The sequence below is a fragment of the Oryctolagus cuniculus genome, chromosome 10 (genome assembly GCF_051225735.1).
Source record: "Oryctolagus cuniculus isolate XC-2025 breed Fujian yellow rabbit chromosome 10, ASM5122573v1, whole genome shotgun sequence".
Classification (NCBI taxonomy): Eukaryota; Metazoa; Chordata; class Mammalia; order Lagomorpha; family Leporidae; genus Oryctolagus; species Oryctolagus cuniculus.
This window is the reverse complement of record NC_142876.1, coordinates 87,223,999-87,243,017: the sequence shown is the minus strand read 5'-3', so window position 1 is coordinate 87,243,017 and position 19,019 is coordinate 87,223,999. Positions and strand designations below refer to the sequence as shown.

Below are 19,019 nucleotides of genomic sequence, written 5' to 3'. Positions count from 1 at the left end.
ACTGTTGAAGAACAGTGCTCTTAGTATTTTTTACTTCGTTCATTCTTTTTTTCTTTTTCTTTCTCAGATAAAACAGGAGAGGGAGCAGGAAGTGGGGGGAGCATGGGTGGAAGAGTGGGTAAGGTGGGAAGAATTACTATGTCCTTAATGTTACGTTTATGAGATACATACAAATTTTAAAAATTAAAAGTTAAAAAACTAAGTTCATTTTGGTGCAAAAATTTTTGAAATCCATCATACTTTTTTCGTAATACATGTTTCAATGAACTCTTTGAAAACCCCTCATATACATGGATTCCAATTATTTTTGGCACCAAAATAAACTTTTGTTTCATTTTACACAAAAATTTTTTTTAATTTATTTATTTAAAAGTCAGATTTAGAGAGAGAGAGAGGGAGAGACAGAGAGAAAGAGATCTTATATCTGCTGATTTGCTCCCTAGGTGGTTGCAACAGCCAGGGCTGGGCCAGGCCAAAACCAGCAGTCAGGAGCCAGAAACTTCTTCCAGATGTCCCACATGTGTGACAGGGGCCCAAGCATTCTCCACTGCTTTTCCCAGGCCATTAGCATCTAGATGAACTGGAAGTGGAGCAGCCAGGACAGGAACCCCATATGGGATGCCAGCATTGCAAGTGTAGTCTTTACCTGCTACACCAGAATGCTGGCCACTCCACAAACTTTTTGAAATACCCTTGTGTTGTCCCAGAAGCCAAAGAAGCAAACATTAAGCCTGTTACATCCACTCCATACACACATACACACATGGGCATGTACAAACATAGGCACATTTTGCATGAATAGAACACATCTCTCTTATACCAATGTACAACAAATCCCATTTTTCCAGACATTTGACTGAATACAGCAGAATGAAGATAGCAAGACCATTAATTACATGAAAAGATTGGCCTGTAGTTCAGGAAAATGCACATACATTCATTCAAGCACCTGGGGATTCCATCAGGAAAGGAAAACAGACCAGGTAGAAACACGTGCCCATTTGCCAAGCAAGTGTGCTGTGCTTCTGTACTTCTCTCTCTCTCTCTCTCTCTCTCTTTTTTTTTTTTTTTTTTTTTTGACAGGCAGATTGGACAGTGAGACAGAGAGATAGAGAGAAAGGTCTTCCTTTGCCGTTGGTTCACCCTCCAATGGCCGCCGGGGCCAACGCACTGTGCTGATCCGAAGGCAGGAGCCAGGTACTTATCCTGGTCTCCCATGGGGTGCAGGGCCCAAGCACTTGGGCCATCCTCCACTGCCCTCCCGGGCCACAGCAGAGAGCTGGCCTGGAAGAGGGGCAACCGGGACAGAATCCAGCACCCCGACCAGGACTAGAACCCCGTGTGCCGGTGCCGCAAAGCGGAGGATTAGCCTATTGAGCCGCAGCGCCAGCCTTGTACTTCTCAAAATGTGGGACAGGGGGACAGGGGACCTTCTGTACCCCATCTCCCATAGTACTCCCTAAAAGTAGATTCCTGGGCCACATTTCTGGATAAGAGCAAAACTTCCGACTCTCATCCTAAAACTATGAATTTGATGCTAAAATTATGGCTTCAGCCCAAGTAATAGTTTCTGCTTACAGACAGTTTGAGTAAATTGACTAAAGCCACTCAACTGACTGGAATGAGAACCCAGGTGCAATTCTCAAACCCACCCTCTTCACCACTCATTCTAGAGCATTTTAAAGCTCTGTCTCCAAGTCTGCAAAAGACAAGAGCCTCACTCCAAAAACTGCGGGCTGTGGACCAGCACTGTCAGCTTCCTCTGGGAGTTTGTTAGACTTGCAAAACGAAAATTCTTAGATCTCACCCCGGCTGTGCTATACTGAATCTGCCTTTTCTCAAGATCCTCGGCTAATTCATTGAACGTGCACAATCCTGAGTATAGACTAATGCAAACCCAGAAAGCACAGTGATTCTTATATCTCCCAACACCTTTCTGGAGTTTTCCCTGTTAGCAGTTCAGTTCTTTCAAATTGAACAACTGAAGTGCCAAGGAGTGATGGAAATAAACCCTAGTGTCTGCTGCCACCTTGTGGGCAGAAGTTCCATCCTTGGCTGTATTTGCTCTTTACGTGAAATGGGAAACTGTTGATAGGGCCAGGTGAGGCAAATATTGACCTCTTTCAGCCACGTGCTTTGCAGAAAACTGCAAAATGGAATGAGATAGCCCTTAGGGTGCATCGTGAGATGTCCAAACCACAACCGATCTTGTCATGTATGTCCCACCTGCTCTAGTCAAGAGAGGTAATGGAAGCTCAATTTTTGCAGAGCAACAAACACTGGTATCCCTAGAGACTGTCCCTTTGCAATTCAGACACGCACATCTGCAGATGCAGGTCAAATTTCATGCAATGCATGAGATTTTTTTTAATTGCCAATCTGAAAGGCAGCGGAGACACAAGCAGTCACCATTTCTTCCTTTACCTCATCTAAGAATCTATGAACTTTTCCACAAAGCGCCGTGGAATTTCCCAAGGCTCTGCCAAATGCATCATTGGTCACCTCTGCGAAGTCGTAAACAGGACAAGCCCTACTTCCTACATTCTTCACCCAGAAAAAAGCCCAACACTTGGCAGAGCCCGCAGTCTTCAGGATGATTTTCTTTTGAAATTTGTGAGCTCAGGACTTGCAGAGATCCCAGATGCCTGTGATATGTAATGTTGAGAGCAATGGACCACCATCAGCTGTATCTCCCCGAACCCCTGAAGGTTGCCTATAGAAAAGTCAGCCCGTATGGAAGGTTCCAGCAACCCAGAAAGAAAAACGGCTCACTCAAAAGGAAGGGGATTGAAAGGTAGGTAATGGAGACTCATTCTTTTCTGTTGATTAACAGTCATTAGATTTTTTTTTTTCATGAAGCAAAATTTACTGTGGTGCTGAGAAAATGCTGTGTCTTTTCTTAAAACATTGCATCTAGAAACAAAGACTCTGTACGGATTGGGGGCAGATACCGCATTGGATCAGGAATCTTATTGTCTCTATGGAAGCCTCATTTTGTGCTCAGAAAAGTCTTCAGTGTAACAGGGAGAACTTTTCTTTTCCACCTGAACTTGAATTTTAACATAGCATGCAAGAGGGAAGAAGTGTTGTTAGTAAGCTGACAGTTCAGCATCAAAATATTAGACATTCCACACCCCATACCAACACTGTTATTTAGAAAATTCACTCAAACTCTGTCCATGATCAATGATTTCTCAGCAATTTTGTCTGCTGAAATACATACTAATCACATTGACCCATGTGCATGCTCTTTCATATAACATTTTTTTAAGATTTTATTTATTTGAGAGATAGAGTTACAGACAGTGAGAGGGAGAGACAGAGAGAAAGGTCTTCCATCCATTGGTTCACTCCCCAAATGGCCGCAATGGCCAGAGCTGTGCCGATCCAAAGCCAGAAGCCAGGAGCTTCCTCCAGGTCTCCCACGTGGGTTCAGGGGCCCAAGGACTTGGGCCATCTTCTACTGCTTTTCCAGGTCACAGTAGAAAGTTGGATTGGAAGAAGAGCAGCCGGGACTAGAACCGGCGCCCATTTGGGATGCCAGCGCCACAGGCAGAGGATTAACCTACTGTGCCACAGCGCCAGCCCCTCAAATAACATTTAAACAGTAAGACCTGGTATTTCTTGCCAGTGACAGAACCATAAATAAAAGCATAAAATACTCCAAACTTAATACACTTTAATTTGGAAAGTTAAGTGTGGTTATTTATTTTCCAATTTAGTTGGGCTTCTCACTTACCAGGTACATGAACTATAGCTCAGACAGAGAGATGTGAGTTGTTTTCATGAGACCTGGATCATCCAACAGTAAACTTCTGAACTTCTGTGGACAAAATGTTTCAGAGACTCAGACTTTCAGTAGAAAATAGAAGCTCAAGAGGGAAGGATCACAGCCCAGTAAATTCAATATCAAAGAAAAAAATCATTTTAGGAAAGGGAGAGGTTTTGGACAGGCAGAGTGGACAGTGAGAGAGAGAAACAGAGACAAAGGTCTTCCTTTTCCATTGGTTCACCCCTCAATGGCCACTGCAGCCGGCACACCACGCTGATCCGAAGCCAGGAGCCACTCCTGGTCTCCTATGCGGGTGCAGAGTCCAAGCACTTGGGCCATCCTCCATTGCACTCCCGGACCACAGCAGAGAGCTGGACTGGAAGAGTGGCAACCGGGACAGAATCCGGCACCCCAACTGGGACTAGAACCCAGGGTGCCAGAGCCGCAGGCAGAGGATTAGCCTATTGAGCCACGGCGCCGGCCAAGGGAGGGCTTTCAACCTGACAAGTTGCAAGGCTGCATTTGGAGGCTTGAGCCTCCTGAAAGTCTCTTTCTGTTGTTTTGTGTTGGTGGGTCTGCATACATATTTATGGTAGTGGGAAATACATAAAAATTGAAATTATTGAGTCATGGAAGGATCACTGGGAAATTAATTTTAGCTCATAAATTACCTTTGGACAAGCTAAGAAATGATATTTCTCTCTGAACACTTTACTACCAATCTGTTAGAAAATTATTGTAACAACATGACACAGCTTTAAGAACAGAAGGTGAAGGGAATCCCCTCAAAGTCATGTATGTACAACTGGCGAAGCTCCGTGTTCTTGGTCCCAGGAGGGAAACTGGGAACCCACAGGTCCCCTTCTATGGCTGTCAGCCTCCTTGCTTGCTTTTTTCATTTTCACCACACAGATCTAATCTGCATGGTAATCAAAGCCATCACTTACTGAATGCTTTACTAGGTTCCAAACCTATCAACTATTTCCTTTAATTTGCCCAATTCTCAGAAAAGTAGACCCGTTTTCAAAGAAGAAAACCACAAGTTGCCAATTGAAATCATATGCCAAGGATCACATGGTTAGGAATTGTGGTTCTGGGTTGACTCAAGACCATTTAACTCCAGCCCTGAGCTCAAAATGAATGACTTCCTGTACGTAATTACAGAGAAGGCGGAATGGTTTGGGTTCAGTTTAGAACAGGGTTTTCCTGGAGAGGAGCATGCATGCTATTGATGGTACTTAAGATATTTTAGGTAGTATACGAAGAAAACTTTTAAAAAATATTTATCCATGCATTTGAGAGACATAGAATGACAGAAAGAGAAATCCACATGCACTAGTTTCACTCCCCTAAATGTTTACACTGACCAGGGATAGGGGAGGCCAAACAAAGCTGGAAACTGGGAACAAAATCCAGATCCCCTACACGAGCAGCAGAAATCCAATACTTGAGACAGAACCACTCCTTTCCCCCTCCCCACTCCCACTGCCACTGCCACTGCCACTCCCACGTCTACCTTTGCAAACCTGCATTAGCAGGAAGCTAGAGTCAGGAGCCAGAAGCAAGTATTGAACACAGGTCCCTTGGTCCATAGGACTTCTTTGGTGCCACCAAAGAAGTCGGAGAGAGCAGTTAGGTATCCTGAACACACTGTAAAGGAACAGCATGGCAAACATCATAGCTGAAAGCTGAGTACTACCAGGTTCTGCAAAGGAACAGTATAAGAACAACCAGATGTACTTTGACAACATGGACTAGAATCCATGAAGAAGACTTGAAACTGCAGTATCTTTACAGGTAGGGTGAGTTTCCCATAGTCCAACAGATTCTCTCAGGTAGGTGATTTGCATTTCTAGGTGGAGCTTCAGAGTCTGCACCACCCTTAACTTTGAAACTCTCCCAGTGCCTTGGGGTGACCATCCACAGAATGCAGTGTTCCAGTCCCTAGACCAAATACCTACTCCCTGAAGAGCATTTTTAGTGGTTATGAATACATTTTAATGAATATTAGAAATATATATAATGATAGGATAATGTCACATAACAATATAAAATGTGGAATTTCACATGGACAAATGAAGATTTATAATCACACAAAAGCCTGTTCAAATGTTTATAGTAGCCTTATTCATAATAGGCCCAAACTAAAAACAGCCCAGGGTCCAGTGTTGCAGTGCACTGAGGTAAGCCACACTTGCGACAATGGTATTCCATATCAGAGAACCAGTTTAATTCAGCAGAAAATGGCCCATGTGCTTGGGAACATACCACTCACATGAGAGACCTGGGTGTAGTTCCAGGCTCCTGGATTCTACCTGGCCCAGCCTCAGCAATTGTGCCCATTTGGGTACTGAACCAACAGCTGGAAGATTTTCTCTCTCTCCCTCTCCTCTCTCCTCTCTCCTCTCACCTCTCTGTGTCTCTCTGCTTTTCAAAGAAATAAAATAAATTGGGTCCAGTGTTGTGGTATAGCAGGTAAAGCTGTTGCTTGCGACACCAGCATCCCATATGGGCTTTGGTTTGAGTCCCAGATGTTCCACTTCCTATCCAGCTCCCTGCTAATGGCCTGGGAAAAGCAGTGGAGAATGGCCCAAGTGCTTGGGCCCCTGCACCTCCCTGGGAGACCAGGAAGTAGCTTCTGGCTCCTGGCTTCCACCTGGTCCAGCCCTGGCTATTGTGGCCATTTGGGGAGCAAACCCACAGCAAAAGAAAGATTTCTCTCGCCCTCTCTCTCTCTCTCTCTGCAGATCCCTTTCTTCTCTGTAACTCTGACTTTCAAAGTAAATAAAAATTAAAAAAAAAGAAAAGAAAAGAAATAAAGAAAACCACCCACAAATGTCCTTTAATGAGCAAATGATTGAACAAAGTGTGGGACAACCATGTCATGAATTATTACTCAGCAATAAAACCGTGAACTAGTATTGAGCCATACAACCTTGATGAGGGTGCAGAGAATTATGCTGAGTGAAAGAAAAAAAAGGTCCCAGAGGGTTCTATCCTGTATGATTCCATTTTTATGACATCCTTGAAAAAAACAAAAATCAGGCCTATGGAGCACATACTCGATGTTGCAGGTGTTAAGGCAGAGGTTGGAGGTGAGTGTCAGGGACCCTGGCAGCTAGGGACATGTTCTGGATCTTGAATGCAGCCAGGTCAGCTGCCTGGTTGTGTCTAATATACTGTGGCGTGCAGAAACTGGGTGAAGCAAACACAGAATTTCTTTGTACTACTCGTATTTCTTACACCTGCATGTGTGAATCTACAATTATCCCAAAATTAAAAGCTTATTTTGCAATAAGCTGTGGAACGTGTTAAGCCACAGCTTAACACTGTGTAACACTGGCATGTAACACATGCCGTGGCTGCTCTACTTCCAGTAACAGCTTCTGGCTCATCTGCCTGGGAAGGCAGCAGGTGATGCTCCAAGTGCTTGGGCTCCTGCCACCCTTGTGGGAGACTCGAATGGAGTTCTTAACTCCAGGCTGCGGTCTGGTCCAGCCCTGGTTATTGAAGCCACTTGGGGAGAGAGTCAGTGAATGGAAAATCTTTCTCTTCAGCTCCTGTCCCCCAACCCTCCCCCACCCCATATTGCTTGGCCTTTTAAATAAATTAGTCTTTAAAAATGAAACAAAGTATGATAAATCCTGCAATTTCATGGATATTACTGCTTCAGAGAAAGCTTCCAGAAAAACAAGTAAGGTAAATAATTGTATCAAGATGATACTCTTATAAGAAAAAAAAAGGACTTATTTATTTATTTTGAAAGATAGAGTTACTGAGAGAGAGGCAGAGACAGAGAAAGAGGGAAAAAAATTCCATCTGCTGGTTCACTCCCAGATGGCCACAATAGCCAGTGCTGGACTAGACAACAGCCAGTAGTCAGAATCTTCATCTCGGAGGTCTTCCATGTAGGTGCAGAGGCCTGAACACTTGGGCCATCCTCCACTGAGTTTCTCAGGCCATTAGCAGGGAGTTGGATGGGAAGTAGAACAGCAGAGACTCAAACTGGCATCCATATAGGTTACCAGTGTCGCAGACCACAGCCTTACCTGCTATGCACAATGCCAGCCCCTAGGTGATACCCTTGATAGAGGTTAACAACACAGACCTGGGAGCCCAATCACATGCACTTATATACTTAATTTCTTCAAGATTTAATTCCCTCAAGGGTAAAATATTGATGACAGTGTAAGGTTTTAATTATAAAATATGCTGGAAAGCACTTTTGCAAAGTGTTTAACTCGTGAAAAGATATGAGGAATTGACTATTTTTATAACTAAAACATGCCCAAATTATGAACCTGATCCATGGCTATATGGAATGTTAAATATACAAGTTTTGTTCTATCTAAGTGTATATTCTGTGGAAAAGTAGCATTTATAAGGAAGTTCTACAAGAGAACTTCAAAAAGTTGACGGGAGATGGAATTAACAGATGGTTGTTTGGGTGCAAACCTTTTTTGTAGTTGTATATACGAAGGGTCTTCAGAAAGTTCACAGTGGATTTCAGAATTTCTCACACTTCGCTTAGTTCTCCTTTTCATGAGTTGCTTGAAGTGTCTTGTATTCTTCATCAATTGCCAAGGCACACCTTCTCCTCATCTTAGTCTCAGATCTGCCAAAGGCAACAAAAATGATCTCATACCACCATCAAAAAAGATCACCAATTTAGCAATGTGAGCTAATGGATTTTTTTTTTTTTTTGACAGGCAGAGTGGACAGTGAGAGAGAGAGAGACAGAGAGAAAGGTCTTCCTTTTGCCGTTGGTCCACCCTCCAATGGCTGCCGCGGCCGGTGCGCTGCAGCCGGCGCACCGCGCTGATCCGATGGCAGGAGCCAGGTGCTTCTCCTGGTCTCCCATGGGGTGCAGGGCCCAAGCACTTGGGCCATCCTCCACTGCACTCCCTGGCCACAGCAGAGAGCTGGCCTGGAAGAGGGGCAACCGGGACAGAATCCGGCGCCCTGACCGGGACTAGAACCCGGTGTGCCGGCGCCGCAAGGCGGAGGATTAGCCTAGTGAGCCACGGCGCCGGCCGCTAATGGATTCTAACACTGGACCTGGATTAAAATCTAAGTTATACCCTGGGCCGATTAATTTGACTTTGTATTTCAGTTTACTCATCAGCAGAAGGAAGATAGTAACATAACCTACTTCTTGCAAGTGTTGTGAGGATTAAATGAAATAGTGGACAGATTGCACTTGTAACAATCTGGTGACAAAACTTCAACTTGCTATTTTGGCTTTCTTCTCTCTATGATTTTATTCTTGGTCTGCAATGTCATTTTTTGGGAATTGTGTAATATTTTTTCACATTTGAAGTCTGAGGTTTGATGATTTAAATCATTCCATGTTAATTTTTAATTTCCTTAATGCAAACTATTTGTATTTTGTTTAGATGGCATAGAGCAGTGTCTACTAACTTAGCAAAGCAAAATGTATTGGTCCCCAAAGAGGAATCATCCAGTGAAAGTGATGTGGGATTTCACGAAAGCCGGCAAAATCAGAAAAGAAATGTCATGAAGAAAGTGAAGACGGCTTTGGGGAGGATGCTGTCACACAAGTACAGATGCAAGCCTGCAAGTCCCAGTAGAAGGGGCTCCAGGAACCACAAGGAAGCCCTCCTGTCCCCCACACAGAGCCTTCTTCCTCGGATTGTCAGGGAGCTTCCGTCTCCCAAGTTATTTACCAAGCCAAGAATGAGAAAGCTGCCGCAGAATGGTAATGAGAGGCAATTTGTCATTAGGTGTCAAGGCCAAGAGGAATGGTAAAATCAGGGTGGATTCTCTGGCTTCCCAGTGGATGGGATCTGGGAGGAGCTGGTCTGAACTGCAGAATCCAAGGCCCTACCCAGGCTCCTGGATTAGAATCTGCATTTTCACCAGACCTCCTCAAATGACCCATGTACACATACATTTTGAGATGCACTGAATAAGATGGCCACTGAGATTCCCCTTACCCCAGCTAATGATCTGATCAGTCTATGGTCACTTTTCATTTAAATACAAGGGAATATCATCAAGTTTGGGCAGGCACCTGTGTTACAGCACAGAGGATTAAGCTGCCTCCTTCCACGTTGGAATCCCATATAAGAGTGCTGGTTTATGTCCCCACTGCTCCACTTTTGAGCCAATTCCCTGCTAATGCACCTGGGAAAACAGCAGAGGATGCCCCAAGTACTTGGGCCCCTGCTACCATGTGGGAGACCAGGATGGGCTTCTGCCTGGACCTGCCCTGGCCATTGTGACTATGTGGGGAGTAAACCAGTAAATGGAAGATTCTCTCTCTCTCTCTCTCTCTCTCTCCCCCCTTGTTCGCTTTCTCTGTCACTCTCTCTTTCAAATGAATAAATAAATCATTTAAAAACTTTTTTTGTAGAAGATAGAATTAAAGGATGTTATTTTGTTGCAAAAAATCCTGAAATTCATGCATATGAGGGGTCTTCAAAAAATTCATGAAAATGTATATTATAAATTAAAAAGTGCACATGATTTTCAAAAAATTTTTGCACCAAAATAGACATCATTTAATTGCATTTTTCCATGAATATTTTGAAGTACCCTCATATATATAGATATATGAATGCATACATATACCCTTGTATATATGTATGTATGCAAAAATTCATAGTAGAAAATCAAACTTCAGTGGCATTGTTTATTTTGTTTGTGAAGAAAGTAGTCAAGCAGCTGTTCAAATAGCCACTTTCAAAAAGAGAGAGTGTAGTGAGTATTAAATGAATAAAAGTTATGATTGGCAGGTCACAAAGGATGTTTGATCTTCTTGGGTCTACTTTTTATATACTGTGTGGAAGAATCAACATTCAAAGTCTCAATTTTCAGCATCTTTTTTTTTTTTTTGCATGTAGTAAGGCTGTTTGGGGTCCTATGAGTTTACATTCTCTTCTGCAGCTTTCTTAAGAATTTATTTATTTCTTATAGCAGTTTTACATTTGCAGAAAAATTGAGCATCAAATATAGAGATCCCATCTACTCTTTCTCATCTGTACCCCTATGGTTTCCATTAACATCTTGTCATTTTTTTTTTTTTTATTTTTTGACAGACACCAGACAGAAAGATCTTCCTTTGCCGTTGGTTCACCCTCCAATGGCCGCTGCAGCCGGCGCACCGTGCAGATCCGATGGCAGGAGCCAGGTACTTCTCCTGGTCTCCCATGGGGTGCAGGGCCCAAGCACTTGGGCCATCCTCCACTGCACTCCCAGGCCACAGCAGAGAGCTGGCCTGGAAGAGGGGCAACCAGGACAGAAACCAGCGCCCCAACCGGGACTAGAACCTGCTGTGCCGGTGCCGCAAGGCGGAGGATTAGCCTAGTGAGCCGCGGCACTGGCTAACATCTTGTCTTAATGGGTTCATTTCCTACAATCAATGCCCAGTACTGAAGCATTACTATCAATGGAAGCCCACAGTTTACGCTAGGGTTTATTCTCTCTCTCTGATCTACTTATTTATTTGAAAGGCAAAGGCAGAGAGAGAGAGACAGAGAGACAGGGACAGAGGGAGAGACAGAGAGAGAGACAGAGAGAGACACAGAGAGACAGAGACAAGTCCTCCATCCGCTGCTTCACTCCCCTGATGGTTGCAACAGCCAGAGCTGGGCCAATCTGAAGCCAAGAGCCAGGAGCTTCTTCCAGGTCTCCCACACGGGTGCAGGTGTCCAAAGACTTGGGCCATCTTCCACTGCTTTCCCAGGCCACAGCAGAGAGCTGGATCGGAAGTGAAACTGCCGGGAATCCAACCGGCACCTATATGGGATGCCAGTACTGCAGGCAGCAGCTTTATCTACTACGCCACAGCGCTGGTCCCAGGGTTTATTCTCTACATTACACAGGTCTGCAGGGCATGACAAATGCATAATGTCATGTCATGTCATAAATCCACCATTATAGTATGAAACAGGCTATTTCACCACCTAGATAGACTCTATAGCTTTTTATTGTCCTTTTCAGCACAACATCAGGAAACATAGCCTGCAATATCACATTTCACATGGTGACCATCCTGCAAACTTGCTGGAAAACAACAACAACAAATACAACTGTTGACTTCCAGCTGACTGATTGCCCTGTCAAACTCCCCTGGAAAGAAATAGTCATTAATACAGGCATGCAGGCACCTAGCAATTAAGTGGTTTGCATTGACCTGTACAGTTCTATTGAAAATAACAGAAGGGCTGGAACAGGAGAACCCAGCAGAACAAAGAAGGACCACTCTTTCACCCCTAGTTCGGTGACCGTCGCTTTATTTCTGTCTTAGTTGGAATAGCAAAGCTGTCAACTAAGATTTCTCCAGAAAACAAACAGACCCACCTTTCAGGAAGCAGCTAAAAAATCTTTACCCTGTCTTCCCAGATGAATTCCTTAACACTTTTTATCCTTTTCACAAACGTTTGTTAAGTAGTTAGCATATGCCAACCGCAGCGTTAGGGAAAGAGTAGCAAATAGAGCAGATTTGATCTCTGGGCCTGTGGAATTATAGTGTGGAAAAACTCCAAAACCTCATGCAGGTACCTCTACGTAATTCAAGAGTGAAAGCACACGCTGCCATGGAAACACATCATGGGTGCTCTGAAAGGGACACCTAAATTGGGATTTTAAGGAAGATGAAGAGTTAGGTAAGGGCAGAGTGGGGCGGACAGCTGTTCAGGAAGAAGGGAGAGCATGTTCAAGTCCAATACCAGGAGAGCACGAGGTATAATTAAGAAGTGAAAGAAATCTCAGAGTAAGGGGGAGGAGGTGGAAACAGAGAACCCGAGAGAAGCGACTTGACCAAGGTTTTAACTTCCTCCTAAGGACGCTAAACCATTACATACTTTCAAGCTGGCGATTTATACAGTCTGATTTGCATTTTGAAAAAGATACATCTGGCTGCAGAGTAGAGGCTGGATGGGAAAAGGGCCAGAGATGATGCAAGAAGAGCAGTAAACAGGCTCTGACATTCATTCAGGCAAGCAATGATATTAGTTGCGATTAGTGGTGGCAGTAGGAGTGGGGAGATAAAGAGAAAAATAGTCGCAGGTATTGTAAGATTTCGGTAAGATCTGGACAGTGGAGGGCAGAGAGGAAGGATGAGTTTCTGTGTTGCACTTTGAACGTGGAATCACCATACACAGATTCAGAGCACTGAACCTGGATTAGAAAGGAAGTCGTGGGGCTGGTGCTGTGGCACAGCAGGTTACTGCCCTGGCCTGAAGCCCCGGCATCCCATTTGGATACTGGTTCGAGACCCGGCTGCTCCACTTCCGATACAGTTCTCTGCTATGGCCTGGGAAAGTAGTAGAAGATGGCCCAAGTCCCTGGGCCCCTGCACTCGTGTGGGAGACCCGGAAGAAGCTCCTGGCTCCTGGCTTCAGACTGGTGCAGCTCCGGTCGTTGCGGCCAATTGGGGAGTGAACCATCAGATGGAAGACCTCTCTCTCTCTCTCTCTCTCTGTTTCTCTCTCTCTCTCTCTGCCTCTCCTCTCTCTGTGTAACTTTGACTTTCAAATAAATAAATACATCTCAAAAAAAAAAAAAAAAAAAGGAAGTGTTGAGTTCTGGTTAGGCTTGCTGAGTTGAAGTTCCTGTGAAATAGCCAACTCACGGTGTCAAGTAGGTTAATGTTCTTATGAAGGTCAGAGGCTCTCAGAGAGATCTTTATCAAGAGTCTGTAAGCAGGACAAGATTATTTTATGTGCTACACCTGGTGTGACGTGACAATGAAACACAGCAAGTTGCGAATACCTTTTACCCAATGCCCTGTAAAACCTTTGGATTACATCAAGGAAAGAGATTTTATTTCATGCCCCTCCCTCTTTCTAATAAAAGGAGAGTGACCTCAAATTTTGTACTTACTGCAGAAAATGATATTTTATTTTAAAAATTGTATTTATTCATATATTTATTTGAGACACACACACACACAGAAACTGGTAGATAGATAGAGCTCCCATCCACAGGCGCAGTCCCCAAATATTCACAGTGACCTGAACTGCACTGGGCCAAAACCAGGAGCAAGGAACCTAACCCAAGTCTCCCATGTCGGTGGCAGAGATCCAAGTATTTGAGCCATCAAGACTGTCTTCTCAAGGTGTATATTAGCAGGAACCTGGAGCCAGGATGTGGACTTGGGACTTAAAGCCAGGTATTTCAATGTGGGATACAGATATCATAATTGGCATCATAACCACTAAGCCAAATGCTACCCCACCCCGCAGCGATCACCTTGAATTTGTTTTCACCACAGAAATTGTACTGCCTAATTTTAATACTCATTTTCAATGCATGATAGCATTTTAAAGTGTCCTATATGAATACATTTATGAGTTAAGAATTAAATTGAAATAAAGAAAATTATTGAGGGGTTTAGGGTTCTCATGGCTACTGGATCTAGAAAAAAACTGTTAAGATGAAATGTGGGCTGGCACCGTGGCTCACTAGGCTAATCTTGCGCCTGCGGCACCGGCACCCCAAGTTCTAGTCCCGGTTGTGGCGCCGGATTCTGTCCCGGTTGCTCCTCTTCCAGTCCAGCTCTCTGCTGTGGCCCGGGAGTACAGTGGAGGATGGCCCAAGTGCTTGGGCCCTGCATCCCATGGGAGACCAGGAGGAAGCACGTGGCTCCTGGCTTTGGATCGACGAAGCGCGCCAGCCATAGCGGCCACTTGGGTGGTGAACCAACAGAAAAAGGAAGACCTTCCTCTCTGTCTTTCTCTGTCTCTGTCTCTGTCTCTGTCTCTCTCTCTCTCTCTCTCTCTCACTGTTTAAACTCTGTCTGTCCAAAAAAAAAAAAAAAAGATGAAATGTGAGTGACACAGTTGTGAATGTTGCTCCAATCAACAAGCAATGCTCAAGGGATACCCTTGCATGTTGGAGAGTGGATTTTTCTTTTTAATTCCACAATGTTTAATGGGAAAATATTCAAGGCCAAACTGAAGTCTCTTCGAGAGGTATCCACTGTATCAGGAGTGACTTGGTGTCTCCTGGGGTTGTGATTTTATATATATATATACATATATATATATATACATACATATGGAAAGAGAAATGTGTGCAGGATAAAGTGTAAAATAAGCAAAGGCAAATACATGCTCGCATTATTTTTTTTTAATTGATTGATTGGATTTGAAAGGGAGAGAGAGAGAGATTTTTCCGCTCACTGTTTCATTCCCCAAACTGCCACAACAGTCAAGGCTGCAGCAGGCTGAAGCCAGGAGTCAGGAACTCCATCCTGGTCTCCCACATGCGTGGCAGGAATGCAACTACTTGTGCCGTCTTCCATTGCTTCCCTGGCAGAGTAGGAAGTTGGGTAGGAAACAGAGCAGCCAGGACTCAGATCACACTCCCACGTGCGATGTCAACAGGGCAAAGGGCGGCTCAATCCAGTGTAGCACAATGCCCGCTGCTCCAATTCAACCCTCCGGAGTACTCTGTGCTAGGAGGCACATGTTTGTAACTGACACTCATGGGATGGTTTTTTCTTTCTCTAAGCCACCATACAGCTTGACCTGGAGGCCGAGACGGAAGAGATAACGCGAGGGCGTGGCCTCCTGCGGGCTCGGAGAACCACCAAGCGCTTGTCGGTGACATCTCTCCCCTCCGGACTGCTGAAGGTAATCTAACTCACCTCTTGGGACTGAAACATACATCGTCAGTGTTCAAGGATTTTGCAAAACCCCGATTCTCTCTTCCCTTAATTGAGTTCCACCTCACGAATGCTTCGCGCCTATGGCGTCGTGTCCTCTCCAAGAATTAGCCACAGAGAAGTCCGATTCCCCTGCAACTGAGCTCACACTGTTCAGCTTCCATTGCAATCTGGGCAACAGTGGAGCCTGCAACTTTATGCTGACTCTCTCAAATGTTCAAATGTCAAGTTTGCGTATTAGCAATCTGGCCCATCCACGCATGCTTTCTGGAGGAGAAGCCACCAGACAAGTGCCAACCAGCAGAACTCACGGCGCAGATACCAGTGTCTGGTACAGGACCCGAGTGGCTTTTGAGTCTTTGAAACGTGAACTGTGCAATCGAGGGACTGGATTTTAAATTGTATTTAATGTTAAGTGAAATTAAAATGTAAATAGCCTCATGCAGTGTAGACAGGGCCATACTAGATTACCTAGAACTCTTGCACATGGAAACTTTCACTTACCCATTAGGTATGTGATTTGACCTTGACCCTAAATTGTCTTTTTAAATGAGAACTCTTAGTTATTTTTATTTTAGATATAATAAGCCATTATTTAAAATGGACACTATGCTCAAGGCCCTGTTCATTATAAAAACTTTACAAATAACAACTCAAAATAATAAAAAATAAATAAGTAAATAACAACCCAAGTGGGGCCAGTATTGTGGCAGAGGGAGGTAAGCCACTGTTGTGACACTGGTATCTCATAATGGAGTGGCAGTTCCAGTCATAGCCGCTCTGTTTCTGATCCACCTTCCTGCTACTGAGCCTGGAAAGGAAGCTGAGGATGATCAAGTGCTTGGTCCTTGCTATCCACGTAGGAGAGCAAGTTCCTGGCTTGGGCCTGACCTACACCTAGCTGTTGCAGCCATTTGGGGAGTGAACCAGCAGATGAAAGATTCTCTCTGTCTCTCTCTTTCTCTCTCTCTGTCTCTCTGTGCCTTTCAAGTAAATAAATAAATAAATCTTTTTTTTTTTTTAAAGAAAGAATTGTGCCACCTGTGGGGTAGGTTCATAGTTATTGTGCCCTTATTATGTCCTGGGCAATTTCTAGGTTTGAGGGCTACAGGTGATCCAAGGGACACTGCTCTGATGTGTGAGATTTTACCACCTATCGAAGGAGCTAGCAATTAAACCATGGTATTGCAGAGCAGCAGGGTAAGCATAATCTCTACATAAACAGTAGCGGGACAAGTGGATATCACAGGGGATAGCAACATGTGTGATTCCTATCACACAAAATTAATTCCTTTTGGATTAGAGTTTTAAGGGGGGAAGCTAAAATCTTAAACTTGTAGAGGACCAGAAGAGTATCCAGATAACTTCAGAGTAGTAAAAGACTTTCTAGGGCCTCAACAAACCTGATGACAAGGATACAGAGGGTGGTGGGTGTTACAGCACAGTGGGTTAAACTAGCGCTTGGGACCCCAGCATATCCGAGTGCCAGTTCACGCCCTGACTACTCTGTTCTGATCTAGCTTCCTGCTAACGTGCCTGGGAGGCAGCAGATGGTGGCCTAAGTACTTGGGTTCCTGTCATAAATGGGGGACTCCCAGATGGAGTTCTTGGCTTCTGGATTCAGATTGGTGTAGTCCTGGCTGTTGCAAGCCTTTGGGATATAAACTAGCAGATGGAAGATCTCTCTCTCTCTCTCTCTCTCTCTCTCTCACTGTCTCTTTCTCTATGTATGTATGTATGTATATATGTATGCATCTATCTATCTATGTATATATATCTTCCCCCTCTCTCTGTCAGCCCGCCATTCAAATAAAAATAAATAAATCATTTTTAAAATGATAAAGATGGATTGGATAAATTTGGCTAGGGTTAAATTAGGAATTCCTGTTCATCAAAAGACATTAAATCAGTGGTGGTCAACTGACTAAGAAGGGATTTTTATTTTTTAGCCCTCAGAATGTTTACGAAAATAGATTTGAATTGTCTACTTATAAAAATTATGATATTTCAGGCCGGCGCCGCAGCTCACTAGGCTAATCCTCCGCCTAGCGGCGCCGACACACCGGGTTCTAGTCCCGGTTGGGGCGCCGGATTCTGTCCCGGTTGCCCCTCTTCCAGGCCAGCTCTCTGCTGTGGCCAGGGAGTGCAGTGGAGGATGGCCCAGGTGCTTGGGCCCTGCACCCCATGGGAGACCAGGAAAAGCACCTGGCTCCTGGCTCCTGCCATCGGATCAGCGCGGTGCGCTGGCCGCAGTGCGCCGGCCGCGGCGGCCATTGGAGGGTGAACCAGCGGCAAAGGAAGACCTTTCTCTCTGTCTCTCTCTCTCACTGTCCACTCTGCCTGTTAAAAAAAAAATTATGATATTTCAAATAAAAATTTGGATTTTCAACTTTCTTTGAAAGAAAAAGATGAACATGTAGGCTCACAATTCCTCATGGCAAAAAAGCAGGTGCTACACAGAGGTCCCCTGTGCAGGAGGCATGTCCTCTCCAGGCCACACCGGCCCCAGCTGGTCCTGTTATCCAAAATTGGCAGAGGAGCACTGGCATTAGGCATAGCAGTTACCAGGATGCTTGGGCCACCCACATCCCACATTGGAAAGCCTGGGCTCGAGTTCTGGCTCCCATCCCAATTCCAGCTTCCTGTTAGCGCAGATCCTAAGCAGCAGCTGCGATGGCTCAAGTTACTGGGTCCCTTCCACCCACATGGGCAACTTAGATTGAGTTCACAGATGGCTGCTGCAGACCTTTGTGGAGTGAAGGAGCAATTGGGAGATTTCTCTCTCTTTACATCTGCTAATTAAAAAAAAAAAAAAAACTTGTAGAGGCATTGGATTTCATAATAGTTGTATTCTACAAACATGGAAATAATTTAGTGACCACCTTCCAAGTGTGGTAGTTTTTTTTGTGTGTGTTTTTTTTTGTGTGTGTGTGTGTTTTTTAAGATTTATTTATCTATTTGAAAGTCAAAGTTAGAGAGAGAGAGAGAAAGAGCAAGCAAGCTTCCATCTGGGCTTAGTCCCCAGATGGCTGCAGTGGCTAGGGCTGGGCTAGGCCGAAGCCAGGAGCCAGAAGCTTCTTCCAGGTCTCATGTGAGTAGCAGGGCCCCAAGAATTAGGGTCATCCTCTGCTGCCTTTCCCAGGCCATTAGCAGGGAGCTGCATCAAAAGTGGAGCATCTAGGACATGATCTGGCACCTATATAGGATGCCACATCACAGATGACAGCTTCACCCACTATGCCACAATGCCAGCCCCAGTAGTAGATGGTTTGTAGGAAAAAGTACTGGGTTTTATGACAGAGGAACAACAAGGTCCTATTGTAGATGACCACAGAGGCTCTACCTTTGACATCTGTGCTGGTCATCGGACTCCACTTGTCAACTCCTTCATCAGGTAAGTACCTAGAAGCAGCCCCACCTGTTTCTCTGTGTAGGTGTCACAACGGTCCTTGCATTAATTATCAAACACGAGGGGAAGGTACAGCGAACCCAGTAAAAACTAAAAGGGGCATATTATTAACCAACAGCCATGACCTAGGGATGATTTCCAGCAGCACCACTATAAAGACAGGGTCCTTGTAAGCTGGAAGCCAGGAACGATGGGAAAAGCAT

The 19,019-nt window shown here is 44.6% G+C and overlaps 1 protein-coding gene across 6 annotated transcripts in view; it reads left to right on the top strand.

Annotated features, from left to right (window-relative positions):
- C10H3orf49 (chromosome 10 C3orf49 homolog) overlaps nt 1–19,019 on the top strand; it is a 31,060-nt gene that overhangs the window by 9,899 nt on the left and 2,142 nt on the right. For 2 of the 6 annotated variants that reach the window (XM_008260876.5, XM_089305995.1), the window contains exons 1-3: nt 2,429–2,794; nt 9,169–9,491; nt 15,254–15,375. In XM_008260876.5, coding sequence (XP_008259098.4) covers nt 2,658–2,794; nt 9,169–9,491; nt 15,254–15,375 — 582 coding nt within the window. In that variant the 5' untranslated portion in view covers nt 2,429–2,657. Of the gene's footprint in view, nt 1–2,424; nt 2,795–9,168; nt 9,492–15,253; nt 15,376–19,019 lie in introns of those variants that run through there. The other 4 variants (XM_008260875.5, XM_089305996.1, XM_089305998.1 and 1 more) reach the window with 4 other exon arrangements.